Source organism: Ascaphus truei, chromosome 5 (genome assembly GCF_040206685.1).
Source record: "Ascaphus truei isolate aAscTru1 chromosome 5, aAscTru1.hap1, whole genome shotgun sequence".
In the NCBI taxonomy this organism is placed as follows: domain Eukaryota; kingdom Metazoa; phylum Chordata; class Amphibia; order Anura; family Ascaphidae; genus Ascaphus; species Ascaphus truei.
The window spans coordinates 40579846-40607135 of NC_134487.1; the positions used below are offsets into that span (position 1 = coordinate 40579846).

At 42.0% G+C, this 27290-nt stretch overlaps 2 protein-coding genes across 3 annotated transcripts in view; one reads left to right on the top strand and one right to left on the bottom strand.

Moving 5' to 3' along the window:
• COG5 (component of oligomeric golgi complex 5) overlaps positions 1-27290 on the bottom strand; it is a 457324-nt gene that overhangs the window by 336523 nt on the left and 93511 nt on the right. The window lies entirely within an intron of this gene.
• Positions 14492-22678, top strand: GPR22 (G protein-coupled receptor 22). Of its 2 annotated transcripts, none has more exons than XM_075599711.1 (3): positions 14492-14893; positions 15847-16872; positions 20374-22678. In XM_075599711.1, the coding sequence occupies exon 3, from the start codon at positions 20399-20401 to the stop codon at positions 21698-21700; it is 1302 nt and encodes a 433-aa protein (XP_075455826.1). In that variant the 5' UTR covers positions 14492-14893; positions 15847-16872; positions 20374-20398; the 3' UTR covers positions 21701-22678. The 2 variants fall into 2 exon arrangements, with proteins under 2 accessions (XP_075455826.1, XP_075455825.1); XM_075599710.1 differs by having other exon boundaries at positions 15847-16112; positions 20374-22677.

A 27290-nucleotide genomic window follows, 5' to 3' on the forward strand; every position in this document is an offset into this window, starting at 1 on the left:
GGTATACATTATATACAAGACATTGCGTGCACAGTTAAAGAAAATATATATTATGAGCGTATGAAACAGTTACAGACCAGGTTAAAATGTGAGACAGCCTTAGATTTGAAAGAACTTAAACTGGTGGTGGATGTGAGGGTCTCTGGTAGTTTGTTCCAGTTTTGGGGTGCACGGTAGGAGAAGGAGGAACGTCCGGATACTCTGTTGAGCCTTGGGACCATGAACAGTCTTTTGGAGTCTGATCTCAGGTGATAGGTACTGCATGTGGTAGGGGTGAGGAGCTTGTTCAGGTAGCTGGGTAGCTTGCCCATGAAGAATTTAAAGGCAAGACAGGAAAGGTGAACTTTGCGCCTAGACTCTAGTAATGACCAATCTAGTTCTTTGAGCATTTCGCAGTGATGTGTGTTGTAGTTGCATTGGAGAACAAAACGACAAATTGAATTGTAGAGGGTGTCAAGTTTGCTAAGGTGGGTTTGAGGTGCCGAGCCATATACTATGTCTCCATAGTCAATAATTGGCATTAGCATCTGCTGTGCGATACGCTTTCTGACCAGGAGGGGTCGCGTTAAAATTTCACCAGCAGTACGCGAGGACCTTACCGGCATCTCTCTCCTCACGTCATAGAAGCTTTCCTCTCTGCAGCCGTCCACGTGCTCTCCTTGCTCTGCTCCTCTCGTGTGCAGTCTTTTTTTTTTTTTAAACATTCAAATAAATGCTTTATTGACTAATGTACACACACAAATTGAACATTAGTACATTTCGTATAAGACACATGCAGGGATTGAACTCAGGACCTTCCACTGCAAATGCCATACCTCTAACCTCTACACCATAGACTAGGTGTGACAAAACATACCCTATAAATATATTTATCCTCTGTAAGGAGGATTCAATGTTCAATTTGTGTGTCCGTTATTCAATAAAGCATTTAATTGAATGTTTAAAAAAAGACTGCACATGAGAGCTGGAGAGCACGTGCATGGCTGCAGAGAGTAAAGCTTCTATGAAGTGAGGGCGCGGCAAAATGGAGGTTTAAAAAAAAAAAAAAAGACTGCACATGACAGGAGGAGAGAGGAGAGAGGATTTGTACTAGCCTGGGAAAAAGAGCTGGGTAGGGAGTATTCTGCACTTGAATGGACAGAGATGAGAAGTAATGCAATTCTCTTCCTCAATATCAACGAATATCCTAGAAAATGGATATAAGATAATGTACAGGTACTCCACACCACAAAAGCTGAAAGAATGCTACCCAGGAACTTCCAAATAAGTGCTGGAGAGGTTGTGAGGAGGTGGGACCAATGCTTCATATCTGGAGGGGAGTGTAAGATAATAGAGCGGTTTTGGGATATGATGTTACAAGCAGATTTTTAATATTACCAAAATTAGAATCCCCAACGACCCGAGTATTATATTGCTAAAAAGAGAAGGGGTCAAGGGGCACAGAATTAGGAAATCTCTATTAATACACATGCAGCAAGATTTGCCATCGCTGCCAGTTGGAAAAAGATGGAGGCACCTAATATGGGACAATGGGAGTCGAGAGTATGGGAGGTCATGAAAATGGAACAATTATCAAGGATAACCACTGACCCTAGGTTAAAATTTGAACGCCTTTGGCTAACATGGTCAGAGTTCACTGCTAATAGAACACGGTGAGAGGATTTGAAAGTGGACACATTTGGCATAGTGATAATAATAATAAGGATAACCCAGACTACTATTTATGGGATTGACTTGTCCTAGTTTATTTTATTTTTTTCTTTGACCAGTTATTTTATTATTATTTTTTTTATTTATGTCAGATTGTTGGTCTTGTGTTTGTTTTTATTAGTATATGGTTTAAGTTGTGTTGTATTGTTTTGTATATGTTAAATATTATAAAAATGCGGATTATAAATAAAGAATTTACACAAAAAAAAGTCTCCTCCCCTCACCTGCAGACAGTCTTTGGATTTTCCCAAGCTGAAAAGATACTATGTACATACAACAAGGAAGCGAAAATACACACCGCCATGAACGGATTCATCGGGTTCATCGTTCATGGCGTTGTCACCTCCGCTTTCTCCACCACTATTTTCTGCAATACTTTTGATAGAAGAGGGATTGGCGGGAAAATGTATGCAAGGTGAAAATTCCATCTGAAACTGATGGCATCCATCTGAAAGGCGTGTGGCTAATCTGTAATTTTGCAGAACTGGGATACCTTCCTGTGGAAAATAGATGTATGTATTTATGTCTTTGTTTATATAATGCCATTAATGTACATAGCGCTTCACAGTAGTAATACACTTGACAATCATATAAATAACAAATAACTACAAATAACACATCATGGGAATAAGTGCATCAGACATAAAAGTAACACTGTGGAAGAGGAGTCCCTGCTCCGAAGAACTTACAATCTAATTGGTAGGGAGAACGTACAGAGACAGTAGGAGGGCATTCTGGTAAGTGCGTCTGCAGGGGGCCAAGCTTTATGTATCGTGTATAGTATTAGCCACCGTGCTACTCATATTCTTCTTTAAGTGTGTCTTAAGGTGGTTCTTAAAGGTGAGAGGGTGCTATTCGGGTATGGAGGGGAAGGGCATTCCAGAGGTGTGGGGCAGTCAGTGAGAAAGGTTTAAGGTGGGAGAGGGCTTTAGATACAAAGGGGGTAGAGAGAAGACATCCTTGAGCAGAACACAAGAGTCAGGATGGTGCATAGCGAGAAATTAAGGCTAAGGTGTAAGGAGGAGCAGAAGAGTGTAAAGCTTTAACAGTGAGGAGAATTGAGTGTGAGATGCATGATTTGATAGAAAGTCAGGAGAGTGATTTCAGCAAGGGAGATGCGGAGACAGATTTAGGAAACAACAGTGTGATTCTGGCAGCTGCGTTAAGGATAGATTGTAGGGGAGACAGGTGAGAGGTAGGAGGTAGGAAGGTCAGACATAAGGAGGTTACAGTGATCGAGGCGGGAGAGAATGAGGGCCTGAGTCAAAGTTTTAGCAGTCGAGTAACAGAGGAATGGGCGTATCTTTGTAATATTGCGGAGGAAAAAGCGACAGGTTTTAGATACGTTTTGAATGTGATAGAAGAATGTTAGAGAGGAGCCGAGTGTGACCCCTAAGCAGCGTGCTTGGGCTACTGGGTGAATGATGGTACTTCCAACAGTAATGTGGAAGGAGGTAGTAGGGCCAGGTTTGGGAGCTCTGTTTTTGCCATGTTAAAGTTTAAGTCGGCGGAGGGCCATCAAGAATGATATAGCCCAGAGACATTCAGAAACTTTGGTCTGTACAGCAGGTGTAAGGTCAGGGGTTGAAAAGTAAAGCATAGTGTGTCGTTAGCATAGAGGTGATATTTAAACCCAAGAGATGTGATTAGGTCACCTAGAGAAAGTGTGTACAGAGAAAAGAGAAGAGGTCCCAGGACAGGGCCCTGGGGTACACCCATAGAAAGATCGATAGCGGAGCAGGAGGTGTTAGCAAAAGAGACACTGAAAGTACGATGGGAGAGGTAGGAGGAGATCCAGGATAGAGCTTTGTTACGAATACCAAGAGTATGGAGAATGTGAAGGAGAAGAGGGTGGTCTACGGTGTCAAATGCTGCATAGAGGTTAAGTAGTATGAGCAGAGTGTAATGACCTCTGTCTTTGGCAGCATGGAGGTCATTAGTTATTTTAGTGAGGGCTGTTTCAGTGGAGTGAGCAGTGCGGAAGCCAGATTGTAGAGGGTCTAGGAGAGAATAGGTGTTAAGAAAATGGAGCAAACGAAAGAATACAAAACATTCAAGGAGTTTGGAAGCAAAAGGCAGGAGGGAGACAGGTCAATAGTTAGAAAGACAGGTAGGGTCAAGCTTGCTGTTTTTGAGCAATGGTATAACTGTTGCATGTTTGAAGAAGGAGGCAAAGGTACCAGAGTAGAGGGAGGAGTTTAAAATGTGTGTGAGCGTAGGGATTATAGTAGGAGCAAGAGGTTTTAGGAGAAGGGAGGGAATGGGCTCGAAAGGGCAGGTGATAGAAGGAGAAGAGGAGATCAGCAGTGACACACCCTCTTCCGAGAGAGCGGAAAAAGAGTCAAGGAAGGCAGGAGGAGAGTTAGGAAGGGATGTGGTATGGGAGGAGGAAACAGAGGGGATGTTCTGATGTATGGTTTCCACCTTTTCCTTAAAATAGTCAGCAAAGTCCTGAGGTGAGATGGCGGAAGAAGAGGAGGCAGCCGAGGGGTGGTCTGAGTAGAGAGTCAAAGACAGAGAGGAGTTTGTGAGGGTTAGACTTGTGAGTTTGTGAGGGTTAGACTTGTGTGTGTTGATTAATGAAGAAATGTAGGTTTGTTTAGCCTGAAAGAGGGCAGAGTTGAAACAGGACAGCATAAATTTGTAGTGAAGGAAGTCTGCGAGAGTGTGAGATTTCCTCCAGAGGTGTTCAGAGGAATGAGTAGAGGAACGCAGCATGCCCGTATGAGAATTTAGCCAGGGTCTGGGGTTAGAAGGGCGAGGACAGCCAAGAGCTTTGGGGCATGTAGATCAAGAGAGGAGGATAAGGCAGATTTGTAGTTCCCGACCAGGTTGTCAGGGTCTGTAGCAGAACTGAGAGAGGAGAGGGAGGAGCGTAAAGTGGAATCAAAGGCTGGGAGGTTAATAGAGTGCAGGTTTCTGCAGAAACGAGGGGTAGATGGAGATGGAGAAGAAAAGCGAGAGAGCAAAAATGAGATGAGGTGATGGTCAGAGAGAGGAAAGGGGGAATTGAGAAATCAGAGAGAGAAAAGATTTTAGTGAAAACCAGTCCAGATAGTGGCCATCCTTGTGGGTGCTAACTGCAGTCCACTGTTGAAGGCCAAAAGAAGAGGTTAGAGAGAGAAAGCCAAAGAGAGAGAGGGGTCATTAAGGTGGCAGTTGTAGTCCCCAAGGAGAAGAAGAGGTGAGTCTGAGGAGAGAAAGAAAGAGAGCCAGGATTCAAAGTGAGAGAGAAAGGCAGAAGGGGGATGAATAGAGGTAGGTGGGCGATAGATGACTGCCACGTGGAGAGGGAGAGGAGAGAAGATCTGAACAGTGTGAGCCTCAAAAGGAGGGAAAAGCAAGAGAGGGAGGAATAGGAAGGTTTCAGTAACGGCAGAGAGAGGAGAGGAGGAGCCCCACGCCTCCACCCCTGCCAACAGGGCGCGGAGTGTGGGAGAAGGAGAGGCCACCATAAGAGAGGGCAGCTTCCAGAGCAGAGTCAGACTGAGTGAGCCAGGTCTCAGTTATAGCAAATAGGAGCAGAGAGTGAGAGAGAAAGAAGTCATGGACAGAGAGGAACTTGTTTGAAAGGGAGCGAGCATTCCAAAGGGCACAGGAGAAAGGGAGAGAGGAGGGAGGGAGGGTGGCAGGGGATGGGCATGAGGTTGGAGGGGTTGACACCAGAAGGAGTAGAAGTTGCATTTGTCAGGCGAGGACGAGAGCATGTAGAAATAAAGCAGGGACCAGGATTGGGGGAGATATCCCCAGAAGCAAGGAGGAGAAGCATGGATATATAGAGAATGTGTGAGGCTGATTTGTAGGGGTGTGTTTTAGTGCAGGGTGTATAGCTGTGTGGTGTCAGAGGGCGCAGGTAAGAAAGGAGTTCATGTGAACTGAGAATTAGTGAAGGAAGGAGAGATAGAGATATATGAATAGAGTTAAGAGACATAATGAGGCTGGTGGAAGGAAGTGCTTAATTTGAAAAGAAGTGAGATCACAGCAAATATAAATAGTAGAGGCAGCATCAAAACTATAGTTAAGTTCTGGGATGTGCAGTCTGGGATAGATGATATACTCCTTTCCAGCATAGTTCAAATGCAGGAATCAGAGCCAGTAGGTGTTGTCCACTTGTTCACTCCTTTTGAACTCCCTTTTAAACCCCAGTTAGATCCACGTCTGGCTGACACCAATGATTTTGTATCTGCTGAAAAATTCTCATGCTCAGAGACCATAGGTCATATTGTGCTGACATGGAAGATACAATGCTCTCAACTTGTTTAGGTAGGTCTCAACCCAGATTATGATGGCTGCTGTTACCTGCATCAATTTTTTTGCTTTTCGTTACTCCTTGTCACTGTATATACTTGACTGCCATCTGATCTTTCCACGTTATATTCCTGGATATGCTATTGAAAGGCCCTTAAAAGCATTCTCCGCTGCTTCCCACTCCAGAAAATGGGTGTGATGTTTTCTGTAATGAGCTGGCAAATTTTCTCGTGCCACTACTTCGGCAATTTGAGCTCCCCAGCCTGACATACTAGCATCGGTTGTAATAGCTACCTGACTGGAGATGCACAGTGACACCCCACTTTGCCGTTTTACCCACTATACTAATTCTCTTTTTGTGCTTTGGAATAAGTTTCTCTCTTGACTTAAATCTTCAAATTACCCATTCCATTGGTTTAGGATTTTTTTTTTTGCAATGGTCTCATGTGAAACCTTCCCGATTTTAATATCTCAATGGTAGAGGTCATATTTCCCAGAAGGAAATCATTTGCCAACACCTTGTATGCTTTCGGAAACCTTCTTACCCTTCTTATATGCTGCGGTTTGTCTTCTGGAAGCGAAACTACTCCTTCCTTTATTTGAATAAACATCCGCAAAAAATCTTAACTACTGTACTGGAGTAAGCAGACTTTTATATTGGTTTATTAGCCATCTGTGTCTCTCTAGTAACTAAAACTGCTGTGATACATAGTTGCAGTTGAGTCTCGAGCTTTCGTGAGTAAATCATCTAAATATTGGTAAACCTGTATGCCTTTGTTCTCTTACGTCGGCTAGTAAAGGGATTAGTACCTTGGTTAATGTTTTGGGGGATGTTGTTAGTTCAAATAGAAGGCTGTATATTGGAAATTATCCTCTCCTACTGCAAACTTTAGATATTTTTGATGACCATTTTTACTGGGATATGTAAATACGTATCCTGGAGATCTATTGCACTCAACCAGTCGCCATGTCGCACCACCTGTATAACGGATATTAGGGATTCCATTTGTAACTTTTTTCATACGTTGGAATGTATTGAGCAATTGGTGGGCAAAGTACAGGATGGTGGCCTGTGGCCCACCACAGGTAGGGACCTGCTCCTTCACACAAGTAGGGACCTGCTCACCATCTCTTACCTGTGCCGCAGTCGACGGAGGCAGTAGCGGAGGCAGCAGTGTGGTGGGAGACCACAGATGGTTGTAATACAGAAGTTAGGATCGACCAGAAGTCGGGGCCAACTTATGCAATCGTTGCTGCTGCCTCAACCACCCACACCACAGGTAGGGGTGAGAGAAGAGTGAGAAAGGAGTGAATGAGAAGGGAATTTGAGAGGAGAGGAAGGGAGGTCCAGAGGAGAAGGGAGTTTAAGAGGAGCCGAAGAGAGTGAGGGAGCATGAGGGAGAAGAGCGTGAGGGAGAAGAGCGCGAGGGAGAAGAGCGCAAGGGAGAAAAGCGCGAGGGAGAAGAGCGCGAGGGAGAAGAGCGCAAGGGAGAAGAGCGCGAGGGAGAAGAGCGCGAGGGAGAAGAGCGCGAGGGAGAAGAGCGCGAGGGAGAAGAGCGCGAGGGAGAAGAGCGCGAGGGAGAAGAGCGCGAGGGAGTAGAGAGAGACATCTTTACCATAAAGCGTTAAATATTTCCCTCTTTCTTTTGTTTGGCAGAACCCTTACAACCACCTTGCTAGTAGATCTCTCAAAGCTCATCTTAATGCATCTTTACTCTCTGCGCCTTGGGAGCTTTGACGTCAAAAATCTGTCTACTGTTGGAATGAGGTTTAAATCCAGTTGATATCTTGAGTAGAGCAGTTGATGGACCCATTTGTCCTTTATCATCCAAATAGTCCTGAATGATGTCAGTCTTCCACCTATTGCGAACTGTTAGACTCGCTTTCCTTCAGAAAGCTCTTCCTCTGAATGAGGTGCCTCTACTTCTGGCTTCTCTGTGAACCTGCATAATAGGGGCACCAGAATCTCCTCTCGTGGTAGAAAAAAAGCTTCTGCTCCCTGACACATGCCAAGAGTACTGCGTCAAAAGATGCCATATAGTATGTGGCTAATTTTATTTTGGACAAATTCATATTGCTCTTGAAACAGACGCCATGGCCACCAGCGAACACAAAGATTTACTCAAGATATTTTCTAGTTCCTCCATCACGGCCTTGAACAAGATAGTGTCATCAACCAGAAGAGTTTTTATCCTCGTAATCGACGCGTTGACCTTGGTGGTACTTCCCATGTTTGAACATCTTCATCAGAAAAAGAGTACATCTTCTGAAATTTTCTTGAAAACAGAATTTTCTTATTAGGCTGGATTCATTCCAATTCTAACATGTCCAAAAACTTTGTGAAGTGGAAAAACTCTTCTTTTGTGACCCTCTGAAGAGTCTATCTTGCCTCTAATTTCCTTCCTCCAAATCCTCCACTTCTACAGCCTCTCGAATGGCTTTGATCAACAGTGCCACTCGGTCTACACAGAATGATGAATTATCTTCCTGGATGTCTTTCTGACCCGAGGAGTTCAAACAGTCCCCCTCTAATATCTGTCCCTCTGAACCTTCAGATGAGGTCTCTCTTTTGTCAATGCTTGTCTGTGATCGCAACCTCTCATGTGGTTCTTTACTTGCCTGTAATATGGCTGTTTCCACTCTTTGCGAAACATTCTCCTCCATCCATTGGAGAAATGTTTCCATTTGGTCCGAGGTTTTCACTGCCACAGATTTCGAGCAATCTTGACACAATTTCTTTCCTTCTAACGCCGTCTTGTCACAAGCTGCACAACTTTTCCTTTTTCCATACTCTTCTTCTTATGATGTAGCGCTCCCACCGTTAATTTGGATGTTCCTTCCTCAGGCAATCCTCCTACTGTTATAACACAACATGAGATCATTAACTTTCCTGAACACATGCTCTCTCCGAGTTCTCAGCTAGTACTCAACCAAAAACCTTAGGCAGCGACCCCTTGGATGTACTGCTCTCCATGTCAAGACCACAGCTCTCCGCTCAAAACACAGAAAGATCCGCATCAGTTTAGCCATACCTCAGCCGATTTAAATATCACTCAGCAGGTCTCCAGGGCGTATCTTCTGGCTTCTGCCATCACTTTCAGTCTAGCGTACTTAGTTTTGGCACGAAGCGGGCCCATGCCAGCTCAATTTTTTCCCACTGCAATGCTTCAGCAGCCCGACCTGGTCGCAGAGAGCCCCCAAATAGCTGCCACATGGCGTGACATTACGGGGAGAGATATGCTGGGAACTTCCTATCTGGATGAACTACCAAAGGCAGTCCCGATGAGCAACCAAAAATAACAAACCTACTCTGCTGTAGGGCAGAAAAATACTGCCTGCAGGTGAGGAGTAGGAACCTTTTATGGACCACCTGCAGATTTGTCCTACTCTATACAATGGACAGAGCTACCCACTCGTATCACCGCCATGCATAGAAAAAACAATATGTTGGTGACAACCCTGAAATTGGAGACTGCAACATGGCACTCTGAAAACATAATTGTAATATTTATTTATAAAATGTTTTATCAGGAAGTAATACATTGAGTGTTACCTCTCGTTTTCAAGTATGTCCTGGGCATATAGTTAAGATGACCAATAATACATGGTTACAAATACATAGTTACATAAGCGAACAGGGTATACATTATATACAAAACATTGCATGCACAGTTAGAGATTATATATATATATATACTAGCTGAGAGACCCGGCGTTGCCCGGGAGTCACACTGTCCCCCCCCCCCCACACACACACTGTCCCCCCTCCCCCACACACACTGTCCCCCCTCCCCCACACACACTGTCCCCCCCCACACACTGCCCCCCCCCCTCACACACACACATACTGTCCCTCCCCCCCACACACACTGTCCCTCCCCCCCCACACACACACACACGGTGTCCCACACACACTGTCCCCCCCTCTCCCCCCCACACACTGTTCCCCCCCCCTCACACACACACACACACTGTCCCCCCTCCCCCACGCACTGTCCCCCCCTCACACACACACACTGTCCCCCCCCCTCCCCCACACACACACTGTCCCCCCCTCCCCCACACACACTGTCCCCCCCTCCCCCACACACACTGTCCCCCCCTCCCCCACACACACAAAGCCCCCTCACCTCTGCCAGGACTCACAGCACCGCTCCTCTCTCCCGTGCTCCTCCGATTGTCGCACGCCTGGCCCTTCTCTGCTCTCCCTCCTCCCGTCCGGGGAGCGCTGCGCACGCGCCCCCTCTCTGCACCTGTGAGCGCGAGCCGCCGGGAAACGTGCAGCAGGGAAGGCGCAGGGCCTGTCCGTGTGACGGGGGAGAGTGACACCACCGGGAGGAGGGAAGGTGCGGGGCCTGTCCGGGGGGGGGGGGGGAGGTGAGCTGCGGTCCGGGTGACGGGGGAGAGTGACGGCCACCGGGAGGGGGGAAGGTGAGCTGCAAGGGGGCCTGAAGCAGTGGTGTGAGTGTGTGAGGCCAATGAGAGGTGTGCGGGGGCGGGCCAAGGGGGCCTGAAGCAGTGGTGTGAGTGTGTGAGGCCAATGAGAGGTGTGCGGGGGCGGGCGGGCCAAGGGACCAATGAGATTGCCGCTAGGGACAGGGAACACACCAGGGAAACATACATACATACAATGCTTTCAGAAATATATGATAAGATATATATATATATATATATATATATATATATATATATATATATATATATATATATATATATATATATATATATATATATATTATATATATTGTATTGTATGTCTTTATTTATATAGCGCCATTAATGTACATAGCGCTTCACAGCAGTAATACATGTGGTAATCAAATAAATAACAGATAATATAAATAACAGATCATGGGAATAAGTGCTTTCGACATTAAGGAAGAGGAGTCCCTGCTCCGAGGAGCTTACAGTCTAATTGGAAAGTAGGGAGAACGTACAGAGACAGTAGGAGGGAGTTCTGGTAAGTGCGTCTGCAGGGGGCCAAGCTTTATGTATCATGTGTTCAGAATAGCCACAGTGCTATTCATATGCTTCTTTAAGCAAGTGTGTCTTGAGGTGGGTCTTAAAGGTGGATAGAGAGGGTGCTAGTCGGGTACTGAGGGGAAGGGCATTCCAGAGGTGTGGGGCAGTCAGTGAAAAAGGTTTAAGGCAGGAGAGGGCTTTAGATACAAAGGGGGTAGAAAGAAGACATCCTTGAGAAGAACGCAAGAGTCTGGATGTGCATAACGAGATATATATTATAGGCGTATGAACAGTTACAGATCAGATTAAAATGTGAGACAGCTTTAGTTTTGAAAGAACTTAGACTGGGAGCGGCTGTGAGAGAGAGATTGTTCCAGTTTTGGGGTGCACGGTAAGAGAAGGAGGAGCGGCCGGATATAATGCTATAACGTAGTTTCAAATTTAAAATAAATGCAAAGATGTAAAAACATTTGAGCCATTGTATGCAATTCTGCCGGCGGTCACTATCCGCACTTTTGATCGGAAATTTGATTTGCCCACTTTAATTTCACCTGACATTTGGGGGTTATGTTAGTGGGTCTGTTATAATTACTAGCAATAGAAGTACTCAAAAGAGTTGCGAGGGACAGAGAGGAAGCATTTTGAAATTTGCCCAACACCAAATTGCCTTCAAAGTCATCATCCATCATTCCACATTCCCAGCCTGGCAACTGCTCTCCTTGCTGAACAACGTACTCTATCAGCAAATATATTCAAGACTAAAGGTGCAGTCCCACTCTGCAACATGAGCTGCCAATAAGTGACTCACCCTGTAATTAATGATTAAGCACAGCTTCCTTGGAGTATGCCCAGCTCCAAACAATTTCGTGAAGATCACGGTCGAAAAATATGCCTCAGTACTTCTTAAAGCAGCAATCCCCCCCCCCCAGAATCCAATATCAGTTTAACTCCTATAATGTTAATGACTTTGCTACTCAAGCAGGCCTAGCTTTTTTTTTTTTTAATTCTATTTGTGTGTGTTAAAAAATCATAATAATCTCTGGCTTTTGAGGTTACTGCATCAACCTTTAAACTGCACTAGGGAGAGCGCCATTTTAATCTCACAGACACTTAATATTTCAAGAGCTTATATCTCTTGAACAGGAGCATCACATTTTAAATATAAAAACAACGTTGGAAAGTTCTCACTGTGGGTCTCCCGGAGCTTAACCACACTATTCCTAGCTCGGGTGCAGGATTGCTGCCTTACAGTCCATTTTTAGTTGAGTTCTAGCAGCTGTATTGGCCCTGTAGAAGCGTAGAAATGTTCTAAGCAGCAATATCTTTTAGGGGAATACAGACTCCATTATAGCATACAGAGCTTTCAAAAACTCACAGGTCTGCTTCAAGGCTAGTGTAGCATCACTGTGAAAAGGAAACATCTATAAACACATACAGAAGGAAGAAGTCAGGTTTCAAAAGCTCTGTACGCAATCATTTCATCTAGGAAGAACTCATGTCATGTTGGTTTTAAAAAGGTATCAAGCTACACTATCAAATTTCAGCAAGATTTTCCCCTTTGTAGGGCTCTTTACACAAAATCGGTAAAAGCAACAACCAACATGACCCAAAAATAAAGCCTCGTAAAGGGCAGAGCAGGAGGATGGTCCTGCTTCTCCATAGCACTGTGACTAATAGCAACTGACTAGCAGTAAATGAATAAACCTCTTGTTAGTAGCAGCCAGATGAGTATCATGGACTTAAAATGGGTCCTATTTCATCTAAACTATAAGATACATTTTTAGTAGAACCCTGATAAATAAAGCTTCTGGGTATTTAATTAATAAAGTTACACAATGTCCAGAATTTATTTAAACACCTATCAAAACATGAATAAGTGGGAGTGCTCTTTTAATCAAACACAATCACAAAAGCTTATATTGCCGTTATGTATATTAACCGCAACAAAGTACTAAAAACAGAATATAACACTAAAATTGGAGAAAATACCTACATAGGCCTACAAGAAACAAAAACAATAAATACATTTATATAAAAGTGTGAATTTGTTTACACTTAGAAGTGAAAGCTCACAAGAGCAGACAGGAAAATTAGTGTTGCACGTCAACAAATCAATATTTCAATCAATTTTATGCGGACGAATTGTACATGCTCCAACAGCTTCTTAAGAAACATTTTTAACAAACACTGACAGTACATCTATAGTGCTGGAGTTCCCCATCTTTGCAAACTTATAATAATAATAACAATGTGGGTATGTGAAAAGTGTGATTTCATGTATAATACAAATGGTTTGCCTATTCTAAATGTACTGTAATGGAAACAGTATTAACATACAGACCTGAACACAAACATTATGCTTGAGATTCAAACGGGATGAGCAAAAAAGGTAATGGTTCTATCTATACTTGAAACAGCCAACAATAAAACCCCCAAGGAACATTTGTATTACTGTACAAAATGTGGCTTACAATTCATAAGGCCTTGCCCCCGCTGCCTGCTACAGCGTCCGCTGTGGCGGACGCTGCGCTCACGAGAGCCCTCCCCGCAATGGCGCCGGGCGCGCTGCGAGGGGGGGCCGCAGCGCTCGCGCGAGAGCTACTCCTGCTCTCAATAGAATTGAGAGCAGGAACTCGCGTCGAGCGGCTAGGCACGCCCTCCGGCGGTTCAGCCAATGAGGGCGAACCTGCCGGGTGACGTCATGGCCGCGCCCCCGTCACTCCTCCGCCACGCCCCCCCCCCCCCCGGTCTCTGCTCCTGCAGTGAGCTGCAGACCGGGGAATCGCCGGAACGCGCAGCCAAAAGCGCGGGCGCGCATTACAGCGCCGTGACCGGGGCCTTAGCCTAAGTGCTAGGAAGAAATGAATAATTATTCAATATATTATCCTTTGCATCTACAGCCCTCTCCCACCTTAAACCTTTCTCACTGACTGCCCCACACCTCTGGAATGCCCTTCCCTCAATACCCGACTAGCACCCTCTCTATCCACCTTTAAGACCCACCTTAAAACACACCTGCTTAACGAAGCATACAAGTAGCTGCGTGGCTAATAATATACACCTGATACATAAAGCGTGGCCCCTTGCAGACACACTTACCAAAATGCCCTCCTACTGTCTCTGTACGTCCTTCCTACCTACCAATTAGATTGCAAGCTCTTCGGAGCAGGGACTCCTTTTCCTAAATGTTATTTTTTATGTCTGAAGCACTTATTCCCATGTTCTGTTATTTGTATTATTTGTTATTTATATGATTGTCACATGTATTACTACTGTGAAGCGCTATGTATATCAATGGGGCTATATAAATAAAGACATACATACATACAATATCACATCATGCATTCTGTGAATGTAAAACTCAAAGCATACAACCAAAATTAAAAATACCCATAAATTATTTTGGAAGCTACACCACCAACAGATCTGAAAATGAATGTTCAATAAATCATTTGACAAAAGAATGCAAAAAATGCAGTCCTATATACATGAGAACGGTTTAAGCCCAACAAATCTGGCCAATCAAAATTAGTGAATGCACTGCATCTTCCTGCAGTGAAGGGAAGCAACGAAGCAAGCTGTCATTCTGCACAAGCAGACCCAACAACCAGCTCCCCTTCAGGAAGCACTGCTGTTTCAGTCTAAAAAGGACAGGATCTCACTGATGTCACTGGACAGCAGCAGCCTTCAGTATGTTAAATTACTTTCATCATGTATTTTCAGATGCTTATTGATTTCGCAGTAGGGAGACTGAGCGACCGCATCAGCCTCTGAGCAGCAGCAATACATGCTCTGTATGTTAGCACTATGCTGAAACAATGGCTCAGCATAAGAACATCTTTTCATTAAGGTCATTTTCTGGAGAGATGATAAGCAGCATGTTTCCCGTGTACTCTGCCTACAAGTGAACAAGATGAAGCCATCAACATTGGAAGCGATTCAACAGCATAAAGGATTTAGATCTTCAGCAGAGGTAAGATATGTACTTTATGCATAGTATGGAGTTCATCATTGGCAGTTGCCTATAATGCACTTTAAGTCTGATTTTTCCTAGAGATGTGGTTGCTTATGGGCCATATTGTATTAAAAAAAAAATTAAGATCTGTAAGTTGATAAAACATGGCATTAGAGAATACATTTTAGCATTCATTAATTCAAACACACCTTTGATGAAAATAATCAGTAATTGCATCCACATTACTTAACTTATGCTAAGCTGCATCACTTTCATCTGAACACTGGTATATTTAATAGGTCATTTTTACATTAACGGTCATTTAAATTACACTTCCCATTTTTCAATATTTATATAGCTACTTGAGTGAAAATAGACTTGAAAGAACTTATTTGCATTGCATCTAGTACGAGAAACAAAAAGCAAATGAATGCGCATATGTATAATTCAAAACAGGGCATGTACAAGTTACATTCATTTTAGACCCAATTATGACATAGCACAGAGGACGTGTACATCACGATGCCTGCTGTAAACTATTTGCTAGCTAGCTCTGCAAACACTGTCTGGGATACTGGTTACCCATCAATGTCAAGAAAAACATAGAAGCAACTATAAACAGGTCAAGGGACTGACATCGCTTTAGATTTGTTTAGTTAAAATAGCAAATGCTAATTGGTAACCTTTTTACTACATATATATTACATATACACATACACATACACACATACATACTCACACATATATATATATATATACATAGATGTGTGTGTGTGTGTGTGTGTGTGTGTGTGTGTGTGTGTGTGTGTGTGTGTGTGTGTGTGTGTGTGTGTGTGTGTGTGTGTGTGTGTGTGTGTGTGTGTTTTTAAGAACATTAATGTTACTCTGAAACAGTTAACTTGGATCTACTCTTTGGTCTGGAAAACGAACACAACCTACATTTAACTTTCTATTTATTTTTTCTTTTATAGGGCAAAGCACTACGGATTCAATGCTGTCACTCACAGGCTCCAGGATGCAAATGAGTGGAAATTCTGCCAGCAGACTGATCTACGAGCTGCAGAATGGACTGTACTTTTAACCAGTGTTTCAAGACACAAAGGGATTAGAACACAAATCATGGAGCGGACCTGCATTCCTGTCGCACAAGACTAGGATTCCAGGAAGCATTGTCACTACCCAGACTATTTTAAAAAAAAATATTTTTTTGCAGGTGTGACTGCCTGAAAACAAAATGGTGAGCATTTCTTATACAGGGAATTGAAATATGACCAGTCCAGAAAAGGTGGATACTAAAACAGGGATAAAGAGTTAATCATCATCTTACTCATGGATAAAAAAAAAGTGCATGTTCTTCAGCAGGATGAATGTGGGTTTATGGTAACTACTCTGTACTGCATTTTACGTGAATGCTATCAATAATTGATGGACACATTTATGTCGCCATATGTTTAGCTGTGTATCTTCTAATGAAAGGAATCTATTTCACAAACACAGATGGTTTCTTTCCCAGCGCGTACACTGGATTTTACAAAGTGTTTTCTGTGGCAAGACTATCACTCCAAACTAATAAGCACAAGTGCTGCAGAAAAAAATGCATTTAAAAAAAAAAAAAAAAGGAAAATTCCTGAAACATTTATTGAACCAGAAAGCTCATGCCCAATATCATATTTCCCCATATACAGATTATATATCCTCGTTATTCCCCATACAAGGCAAAATGAGATTCTAATTAACATTTAAGGAAAGTTTCTGTTCGCCAGCATCTTTACGTAGGAGGATAGCGCTGGCCTTTAGAAATCAGGCAATTAAAGTCCTTCTTTTAATAGCAGTCTTGTCTGCTCAAATGCTGCACCAAATGGAAAGAAAGAAATTCCAACGGTGCTGCAAAATACAGCTATATCTTTGTAGCTATGTGAGAATCTGACAATGGCATCTTTCAATTTCTGCAAAGATGCTTCCATGAGCTAACGGTCCCTTACAGCAGAAGGAAACAGGTAGGTGTTTAAGTGCATGATGCCAAAAGGACATAGCTCCACTCAAGAACCTCAGTGCTAAAAGGGCCAGCTGTTCAGCGCACAGGAAGCCAACTCCAGTCCTCAGGAGCTACGAACAGGTCAGGTTTTCAGGATATCCCTGCTTCAGCAGAGGCGGGTCAATCACCTATGCTGAAGCAGGGGATATCCTGAAACCGGACCTGTTGGTAGCTCTTGAGGACTGGAGTTAACCCCAGCTCTTGCATGTTGGAATCCCACCCTGCACTTTAGAGAAGATATATTTTGCCAGTGAACTCTCCTTGTCTCGACATCCATGTCACCGGAATTGTAACGCCTGTGACAAAGGCCCGATGCTTTATTCTTGGCCAGTAAGAAATCTGGCAGGTTTCACATTTTCCATTTTCACAGACATTTCAGGTAAATGTTAAGGCAGCAGTCACTCTCGGAAACGCATTCGATGAAGTGAAAGCACTCAGGCACGTAATGTGCCACCATTTTGTAATCTAAGATATATTGAAAAGCTGTGTATGTTGAGCCCCAAACCTCCATCTGTAAACAGTGTAATACCAAATGTGAAAAAAAATCTACAATGTATAGCAAACCAGCATTCCTCATGCAGTTATTAGTGCAGGTTGTTTTTTTCCCCAGAATGGTAGCCAGCACAACATGGTTTTACATGAATATTTCTCAAGCACAGAAAAATACTAGAGAATTTCACATTTAATGCATGTGATGAGGATAAAAAAAAAAGGAATGTAAAAGTCATTCGTACACATTTCGGTTTTAGGACAGGCTAAGTAGGACTTCTGTTGTAAAGCGGACAGTATTACACTGACTAAATCTGTCTCTAATCTCCTTCTGGTCCTGCAAAATGTCACTTGGTGTGAGATACACTTGGAGCTGTTTGTAATTCACTAGCAGACAGGATTTTGCAGAGAAAACCAGAACACTGAAGCGTAAACATAGGTTGACTTGGTAGTTAAACAAATAAGGCAAGGCATTATAAACTTGAGATGAATGTATTGCAACTGCTTTGGGTTGGCAAGAATATCTTCTGGAAGAAAAAATAAATAACACTCCCTCCTCACTTAAAATGTTTATGGCCCACTGTTCTATTATATTAAAAAATGTATCCAGAAGACTTCTTACAGGACCCCTTACAGGAAATAACCTCACCCTTTAAACAGAGCTTTGTCAAAGTCAGACACATACTGCCACTCCACCGGACAGTACGGCACTGTAATAACCAACAGGGTAGTCCTCAAAGTCAAGAGGGCAGTCCTCAAAGCCAGAAAGCACAGGATATCTCCTCTATGTTTATTGGAAAAACCCAAGGTTTCGAAACTTGGAAAATGTGTAGTCTCACTCATTCACTCTCACTGCTGCCTTATACACCAGCATCTTGGGCCTTACAGAAGGGTTGGGGTCCTAAATATAAAGTTCCGCTTTAAATTCACAAAGATCTAGTATGAAAATCTGAAAACAGACCAGAAACATTCTGTCAATATTGTCCAATATTAACCCTCAGGTGCTACAAAGAGCACATCTTCTAACATTTGCCTGGTCAAAACTTTAGTGGCACTAAAACGTTAGTCGGCATAATGCCCACAAACGTTGTCTTTAGCTATTGTCTGTCTGTGAGCAATACCTTAGTTGGATAACACTTTAGAGGTTTTTCTGAAACACACCAGATTTATATCGGTGAGAGCACTGTATATGTAGGTGTAGGGTTATGTGTAATCGGATTGATTTATTGGGCATTAAAATTTCCTGAAGCAATGACGTATCTTCCTTATCTGCAGTGAAGAGGTTAAAAGCTATGAGGAAAAGAGACCTGTATATATTGCTTACTCATGACAGCTTGTGTAAATCAAGCAGAAGGGCATCCTCCAACATGCTGGCCATCTAATATCTATCCACCTGTAAAGACATTTAGATCTCCTGCTGTCTAACCAGGTTTGTTTACGTATGGGCAGTCTAGGTTGGCCAACACCCCGAGTTCTTATCTGCCATCAATGTGTGCAGCCTCCTCATCCAAAAACTACACCGGCTTTGTGATCGATGTCTATGTAAACCAATGCAAACAGACTATACATTCAATGAAAATTAGCTGCATGAAGCTATAGTTCTAAAGTAGTTATTGGTGTACAGGCAATAATAACACCATTTCCCTGTTAAAGGATTAAAAGTGTTGGGAAATTATCATGTATGGTGATTTAGCACCAAAAACATAGGCTTTGTACCATTGCTTTAATAACATTCCTTGTTATAAGGTCTGTAATCATCCAACAAGATTAATGGCACATACTGGCTTGGTTATAGAACATCATTTCATCTGTTCACCAACAGTAAAGTAGGCGAGTTACAGGATTTACATACATTTGGCCATTTACTTGAGCCAGTGATTTAGAATCACAGTACTGTGTTCAGATAGTTTGCACTGAATTTCTTTAATTGATCAATGGAAACAGCATACTTCCTTTAACAAAGAGTAAAGGGAAATGTAAAATTTAAATACCGCAAGAGTCATTTATAGTGACCTGCGGTCTTTAAAGACCTTTTTAGCATTTGCTTTTTCCTCCATAAAAAAAAAAAAGAAAGAGACTGGTAATGATGCATGAATTGCTAAACATTAAAGTTATTATAAAGCTATTTGATATGCTCTAACTTATTCTGATATATTTTGGATGCAAGTGATTTTGGTGCATGGGTTCCATTTTTCTCCTTCGTTGCAACGATGCACACATTTGTTTTTAATGAAATTGATGAACAAAAAGAAGGGGGGGAAAAGTGTTGTTTTTAAAGCTGTTGGCGTTACCCGGTTTTGCCGCTACAGCAATCTTTAAATCAACAAAGGGTTCTTTACAGTAAGGGCAGTTAAAATGTGGAATTCATTACACATGGAGACTGTGATGGCAGATACAATAGATTTGTTCAAAAAAAGGTTGGACATCTTTTTAGATGGGAAAGGTATACAGGGATATATCAAATAAGTATACATGGGAAGGATGTTGATCCAGGGATTAATTCGATTGCCAATTCTTGGAGTCAGGAAGGAATTAATTTTTCCCCTTAATGGGGTTTTTTGTTTGCCTTCCTCTGGATCAATAAGTAAGTATAGATATAGAATAAAGTATCTGTTGTCTAAATTTAGCATAGGTTGAACTTGATGGACGTATGTCTTTTTTCAACCTCATCTACTATGTAACTATGTAACTATGTATTAATAATAGCGTATTTTAAGTAAATTTGCTGCAGAAAGCACTACTGTCCCCATTACAACCAAATTCCATTTTCCTTCACACTGTGTCATTTGTATTAGCTTTGGGTTGATACACTTTAAAGGGCTGGTTTATTTTTTTTCCCAGCAGATATTGGTAAAGATTTCAATAACTGTATCCTCATGACATTACATGCAGCGGCAGAAGCTAGGAGAGAATTTACAAAGAGATTCATCTTTCAAAACACAAATTAAATGGACTTTTCCCCTCTCTTCCTTAGGACATATGCCGCCCGATTCAAAAGGATGTGTTTCGCTTCCTCGCTGGAAATCAACATGCAATCTGAAGCCAATATAACAGTCCGCGATGATATTGATGACGTTGGCACCAATATGTACCAACCGCAGTCATACCCACTTAGCTTCCAGGTTTCTCTTACTTGTTTTCTCATGTTGGAAATAGTTTTGGGTCTTGGGAGCAACCTTACCGTACTCGTACTTTACTGCATGAAATCCAACCTTATCAACTCTGTCAGCAACATTGTCACTATGAACCTCCATGTGCTTGATGTAATAATATGCATGGGGTGCATTCCTTTAACTATTGTGATCCTCTTGCTACCACTGGAGAGCAATAACGCTCTGATTTGCTGCTTCCATGAAGCTTGTGTGTCCTTTTCCAGCGTGGCCACAGCCGTTAATGTCTTTGCCATCACTCTGGACCGCTATGATATCTCCGTAAAACCTGCAAACCGAATCTTGACTATGGGCCGGGCTGTGATCTTGATGACATCAACATGGATAGTTTCTTTTCTTTCTTTCCTGATTCCTTTCATTGAGGTCAGCTTCTTTCGTTTTCAGAGTGAGAACACTTGGGAGAACAAAACGCTGTTGTGCGTTAGTACAAAAGAATATCACACTGAACTTGGGATGTATTACCACCTCTTGGTGCAGATCCCCATCTTCTTCTTCACCATCATTGTGATGTTAATCACCTACAGCAAGATACTTCAGGCTCTCAACATCAGAATCGGCACACGGTTTTCAACTGGGCAGAAGAAAAAGGCAAGGAAGAAAAAGACTATCTCACTCGCTCCGCAGCCCGAGCCAACGGATGTTTCACAAAGCAGTGGCGGCAGGAATGTGGTGCTCGGTGTAAGGACATCGGTGTCTGTGATCATCGCCTTACGTCGAGCAGTCAAGAGACACAGAGAGAGACGCGAAAGGCAGAAGAGGGTCTTCAGAATGTCTCTCTTGATTATTTCAACCTTCCTCTTTTGTTGGACGCCGATTTCCATTTTAAATACGACCATTTTATGTCTGGGCCCAAGTGACCTTCTGGTAAAGCTTAGATTGTGTTTTTTAGTCATGGCCTATGGAACGACTATATTTCACCCACTGCTGTATGCATTCACCAGGCAAAAATTTCAAAAGGTCCTGAAAAGCAAAATGAAAAAGAGGGTCGTATCCATCGTGGAGGCTGACCCCATGCCTAATAATGCCGTCATACACAATTCATGGATAGACCCCAAGAGGAATAAAAAAATAAAGTTTGAGGACGATGAGGCTGGACAGAAATGTTTAGCACCTCAGGTTGTTCCCGATTAAGCCACTGTCCCCTTTTTCATCCAAAAGACAGGCACAGGTATGAAAGAATAAACTGCCAACCAAGCAATGCATTTTGTTTTGTTTTTTTTATTTTAAACATGTTTATGACACTGTACATTTTCAATACATTGTAATTAGGTTAGATATTGGATTTCCACATTACCTATTGTACATGTTGCATGGCAGTTTGTTAAAGTAACTGTATATTTTGTCAATATTCTGTTCACTAAAAGACATTTCTGTAAATCTCCTTTTCTAAGAAAACAAAGCGGGGAAAAAAGGGAACTACATGCAAATAAATATCTTTTAAAGTAAATAGCTTTGAAAAATGACCAGAACTTTATTCGCACAATATTACATAGTTACTTAATTACATAGTAGATGAGGTTGAAAAAAGACATAGGTCCATCAAGTTCAACCTATGCTAAATTTAGACAACAGATACTTTATCCTATATCTATACTTACTTATTGATTCAGAGGAAGGCAAACAAAAAACCCCATTAAGGGGAAAAATGAATTCCTTCCTGACTCCAAGAATTGGCATTCGGATTAATCCCTGGATCAACATCCTTACCATATATACTTATTTGGTATATCCCTGTATACCTTTCCCATCTAAAAAGATGTCCAACCTTTAATTGAATAAATCTACTGTATCTGCAATAACAGTCTCCATGGGTAATGAATTCCACTTTTTAACTGCCCTTACTGTAAAGAACCCTTTCCTTTGTTGCTGGTGAAATTTCCTTTCCTCCAACCTTAAGGGATGGCCCGAGTCCTTAGTACTGCCCGTGGGATGAATAGTTCTTTTGAAAGCTCCTTGTATTGTCCCCGAATATATTTGTATATAGTAATCATATCCCCTCTTAGACGCCTCTTTTCTAATGTAAATAAATCTAATTTAGCTAGCCTCTCCGTATAAGTTAGATTGTCCATCCCCTTTATTAATTTGGTGGCTCTTCTCTGCACTCTCTCTAGTTCAATAATGTATTTTCTTAGGATTGGTGCCCAAAATTGTACTCCATATTCAAGGTGTGGTCTTACTAGTGCTTTGTAAAGGGGCATAATTATGTTTACTTCCCTTCCATCCATTGCCCGTTTGATGCAAGATAAGATCTTGTTTGCCTTTGCAGCTACTGCATGACATTGGGCACTATTGCCAAGCCTGCAGTCTACAAGCACTCCTAAATCCTTCTCCATCAAGGATTCCCCCATTATATCTCCATTTAATTTGTAAGTCGCCTTTTTATTCTTGCATCCCAAATGCATAACCTTAAATTTATCTGTATTTAACCTCCTCTGCCATTAACCTGCCCACATTTCCAGTCTCACCAAGTCCTTCTGAAGAGAAATTACATCCTGCTCTGATTCTATTACCTTACACAATTTAGTATCATCAGCAAAGATGGAGACTTTGCTCTCGACCCCAACTTCAAGGTCATTAATAAACAAGTTAAAAAGCAGGGGTCCCAGTACCGATCCCTGAGGTACTCCACTCACGACTTTAGCCCAACCGGAAAAAGTTCCATTTATAACAACCCTCTGTTGTCTGTCCTTTAACCAGTTTTCAATCCAGGTGCATATATTATTACTGAGTCCAATTTTCTTTATTTTGTGCACCAACCTCGTGTGAAACCGTATATTATATATATACTGTATATATATATATAATTTTTTTTTTAAACAAAGCTATAGTGTGCCTTACATCTTACAACAGTATTTCCCTATTCTTTTTTGTTAGTTACCAGAACTGGCGGCTTCTGTAAGGCAGACTGCTTGCTTATCATTCAGATAAGTGCATGATCACTAGGAGCTACAGTATGATCCTGTTCCCCTTAAGTCAGTTAATGAATAGGGGGAAACTGCTATGAGATGCATGCACAGTAATCCCTGTTACTCATAGTGAATGAATAAGTACTATGAGTTACTATATGACACACTGTGTTCCCTTTTAGTCACAGTGCATAAGGATAACATCACTATGAGTTATGATGCACAGTCCCAGTCAATCAATCAATAACAGTAACATTGTTATTTGCTACAATGCACAGTGTTCCATTAAGCCAGTGGTTCCCAACCTACATTGTGCACCCCCCGCTGGAAAATATTTGTTCCGCGAACCCTTAATTATTCAATCTTACTGCCTACTTAGACTATTGCAAACAAAACTGTATGACCAATCCTAGGCAGTATAGTGTCCTGAGCTCATGGGTCACACAAACATTTAATAAGGGCCTCAAACTGCACTTCAGTGTGTGCAGGCAGCATGGGTGGTAATGCTGCCAACCACCGCAGGAGCTTTCTACGTCATGCCTTGCTACTGTGGATGCAAAGCATTGTGGAAAGCGACTTTGGAAGCTCATGTCAGCCCTAGGGTTGCCAGGTGTCCGGTGGGCCAGAGCCTGTGCTGTCTGTGTCCTGCAGGAGATAGGTAAAGTACAATGTGGGCGAAGGTGAGGGTATATTTAATATGGATATGGACGGTGAGGGTATATTTTATATGCCTGGGGATGGTGGGGGTATATTTTATATGTCTGGGGATGGTAGGGGTATATTTTATATGTGTGGGGATGGTAGGGGTATATTTTATATGTCTGGGGATGGTAGGGGTATATTTTATATGTCTGGGGATGGTAGGGGTATATTTTATATGTCTGGGGGTGGTCGTGGTATATTTTATATGTCTGGGGATGGTAGGGGTATATTTTATATGTCTGGGGATGGTAGGGGTATATTTTATATGTCTGGGGATGGTCGTGGTATATTTTATATGTCTGGGGATGGTAGGGGTATATTTTATATGTATTGGAGGGGGGGGGGGGCTATATTTTATATGTATTCGGGAGTGTTTTTTTTTAAATACTGTATGTATTGGGGGGGTCGCAACTTTTGCCATTGTGTCCAGTATTTTTGGACAAGCCATCTGGCAACCCTACATACCCCCCACGCTAAAATGCAATTTGGGGCCTAAGTGAACAGTCCCCATACAGGCTCAGGAACCCACTACACTGACTGGGATCTGTTAATACATATGTTTGGGGGGGGGCAAACCCCTTGGAGTCACCTCATGAACCCCTAGGGGTTCCCAAACTTCCTGTTGGGAATCACTGCTTTGTAATATTGGCTGGGATGATTTTTTACTTCAGATGTTAGTGGAAAAAGTAATTAAAAAAACAAGCGCAAATAGTTATTTTTTAATATTGTGATATGTGCACTAAGTCAGGTACAAAATCAAGCAATCTGTGCCAAATAACCAAAGTGAATGAATAAAGTGAATACAACCCTGTACAGTATGAGAGATGTTGCTCTAAGGACACGTGATATTTCCCAACATCTGCAAACAGAGGAGCAGAATTTCCAGGGCGCCATGGTCTAAGACAGGGACGATCAACTCCAGTCCTCGAGCCCCCCTAACAGGTCAGGTTTCAGGAAATCCCTGCTTCAGCACAGGTGGCTCAATCAGTCCCTGCTTCAGAACAGGTGGCTAAATCAGAGGCTCAGTCTTAGGCAGCCTCTGATTGAGCCATCTGTGTTGACGCTGGGATATCCTGAAAACCTGACCTGGTGGTGGTGGTGGTGGGGGGAAGAGGGGAGGGAGAGCGCTTGAGGACAGGAGTCGAGTACCTCTGCTCTCAGGGTACTGTATATGAAAATATACATGCTTATTGCAATATATATATATATATATATATATATATATATATATATATATATATATATATATATATATATATATATATAAAAACTGTGTGCTCATTTGCATGTCATTTCCCAGAATCCCTTGCTGCAGTGGAAGTGCTGTATGCTGGGTGATAATGGGGAAAGGCGGGGTTGCAGACCTGCCTAAGACATGCAGATGAGCATACAGTTATATTTGCATATATATATATATATATATATATATATATATATACATATATATATATATATACACACAGTGTTTGACAAACCTATACATTTGCACGCCCCGGGCGAGTGGATTTAACATCGTGGCGAGCTCCTATTGGCCCAAACAGCACACGTGAGGGACTTGGTAGCGAGTAGATTTTTTTGTTCGGCGAGTAGATTTTTTGGTGATTTGTCGACCACTGTATGTATGTATATATATATATCCCAATATACCCTAAGACCGTTGCGCTCTGGATCTTCTCTTCTACTTCAGATGTTAGAAAGATCTTTTGAGCCATGGAAAATCCCAGTGGAAATACAAGGACATCAATTGATAATATAAGTGCTAAAACAAAAAAAAATGTTTTGTTTAGAACTGTGCTTTTAAAATTAACAAAACTGGGTATGGTAACAATCATGTTATTGGAGCTATTATTTAAGGGCAGTTTTCCCGTTCTGTTACTGTATTTACAACACTAACGGTAAAAAAAGAGTGAAAAAGTATTTACTTTATAAGTGAGACCTTTTAATAAAGGTTCTGCTGCAGTATATTACTTTGAATGCACAGTATGTATAAAAGGAATATTTGACCATATGAACAAAGGATTTGTGTTATTAAATGTTATATTATCACATCACTTAGTGTGTATGTACTGTAAAAGGATCGGGAGCAACATCCATCTAAACTTACCAGTACAAAACGGTCTCACTAAAACAATTGATGAGGCAGAGGGAACATTTAATATTTACTAAAAATAAACCCAATCTGCAAGGAAACTAGTAGCGCCACGGAGTTCTAAAGTGAACGAATGCCAAATTCTATTCTTCAGTAATCAACATATTCCTCATCTGTTACATTCCAATTAACACTGATTTCCTCTAAAAATATACAGTAAGTGAACATGGAACACAGTACTAGGCAAGATACCAAGCAACGTGTTCTGTTTCTGTACTTTTTACATGTTTGTTACACTGCATTTTTTCAATACATTGTCATTAGGTGAAATCTGAACATTTCCACTTTGCCTATTTTAAGCGAACAATTTTTTACATGCTCTGAATAAGAAAACGGAACGGTTGCTTTTTAATGGATCTGTTAAAATGCATGCTCATCTCAAACACACTGCCCTTCATTGTCATCGGCGGGCTTCTAAATTAATTATGATTCCATGGTTAAATCAAAGAACAAAAGAACACCATTTACCTGTACATTCTGGGATATAAAAAGCGTCTTCACCAACGGAATTTAGATGATTATAAAACCTCTACAAACATTTGCTTTCATGAAAATATTATTATTTTTTATTTGATTCACCCATTACATATGCCATGGACCCTTAGTTCAATATTGTTCCTTTAAAATGTAAATGTAGTCCCTTAAGGCAAAGTGCTCAACTCAACTCCTCAAGCCCCCCCCCCCCCCCCCTCACCCCTCATCCTAAGGTTTTCAGGAAACCCCTCCTTCAGTCTTTGACTGAGCGTCTGATTGAGCCACCTGTGCTAATGCTGGGATATCCTATAAACCTGAGCTGTTGAAGGGGGGGGGGGGGCGGAGCTTGAGGCCCGGAGTTGAACACCCTTGCCTTAAGGGACGACACTAGCAGCAGTAAGTGTAATGGGTTAAATTGACACAGTTGTATGTACAGTATATCTTTATTTATCTTGTGCCAATTGTCTATGCAGCACCTTACCAAATGTCT

Excerpts from the sequence above, each read along its gene's own strand:
- GPR22 (XM_075599711.1), top strand. The coding sequence starts at position 20,399 with ATGTGTTTCGCTTCCTCGCTGGAAATCAACATGCAATCTGAAGCCAAT.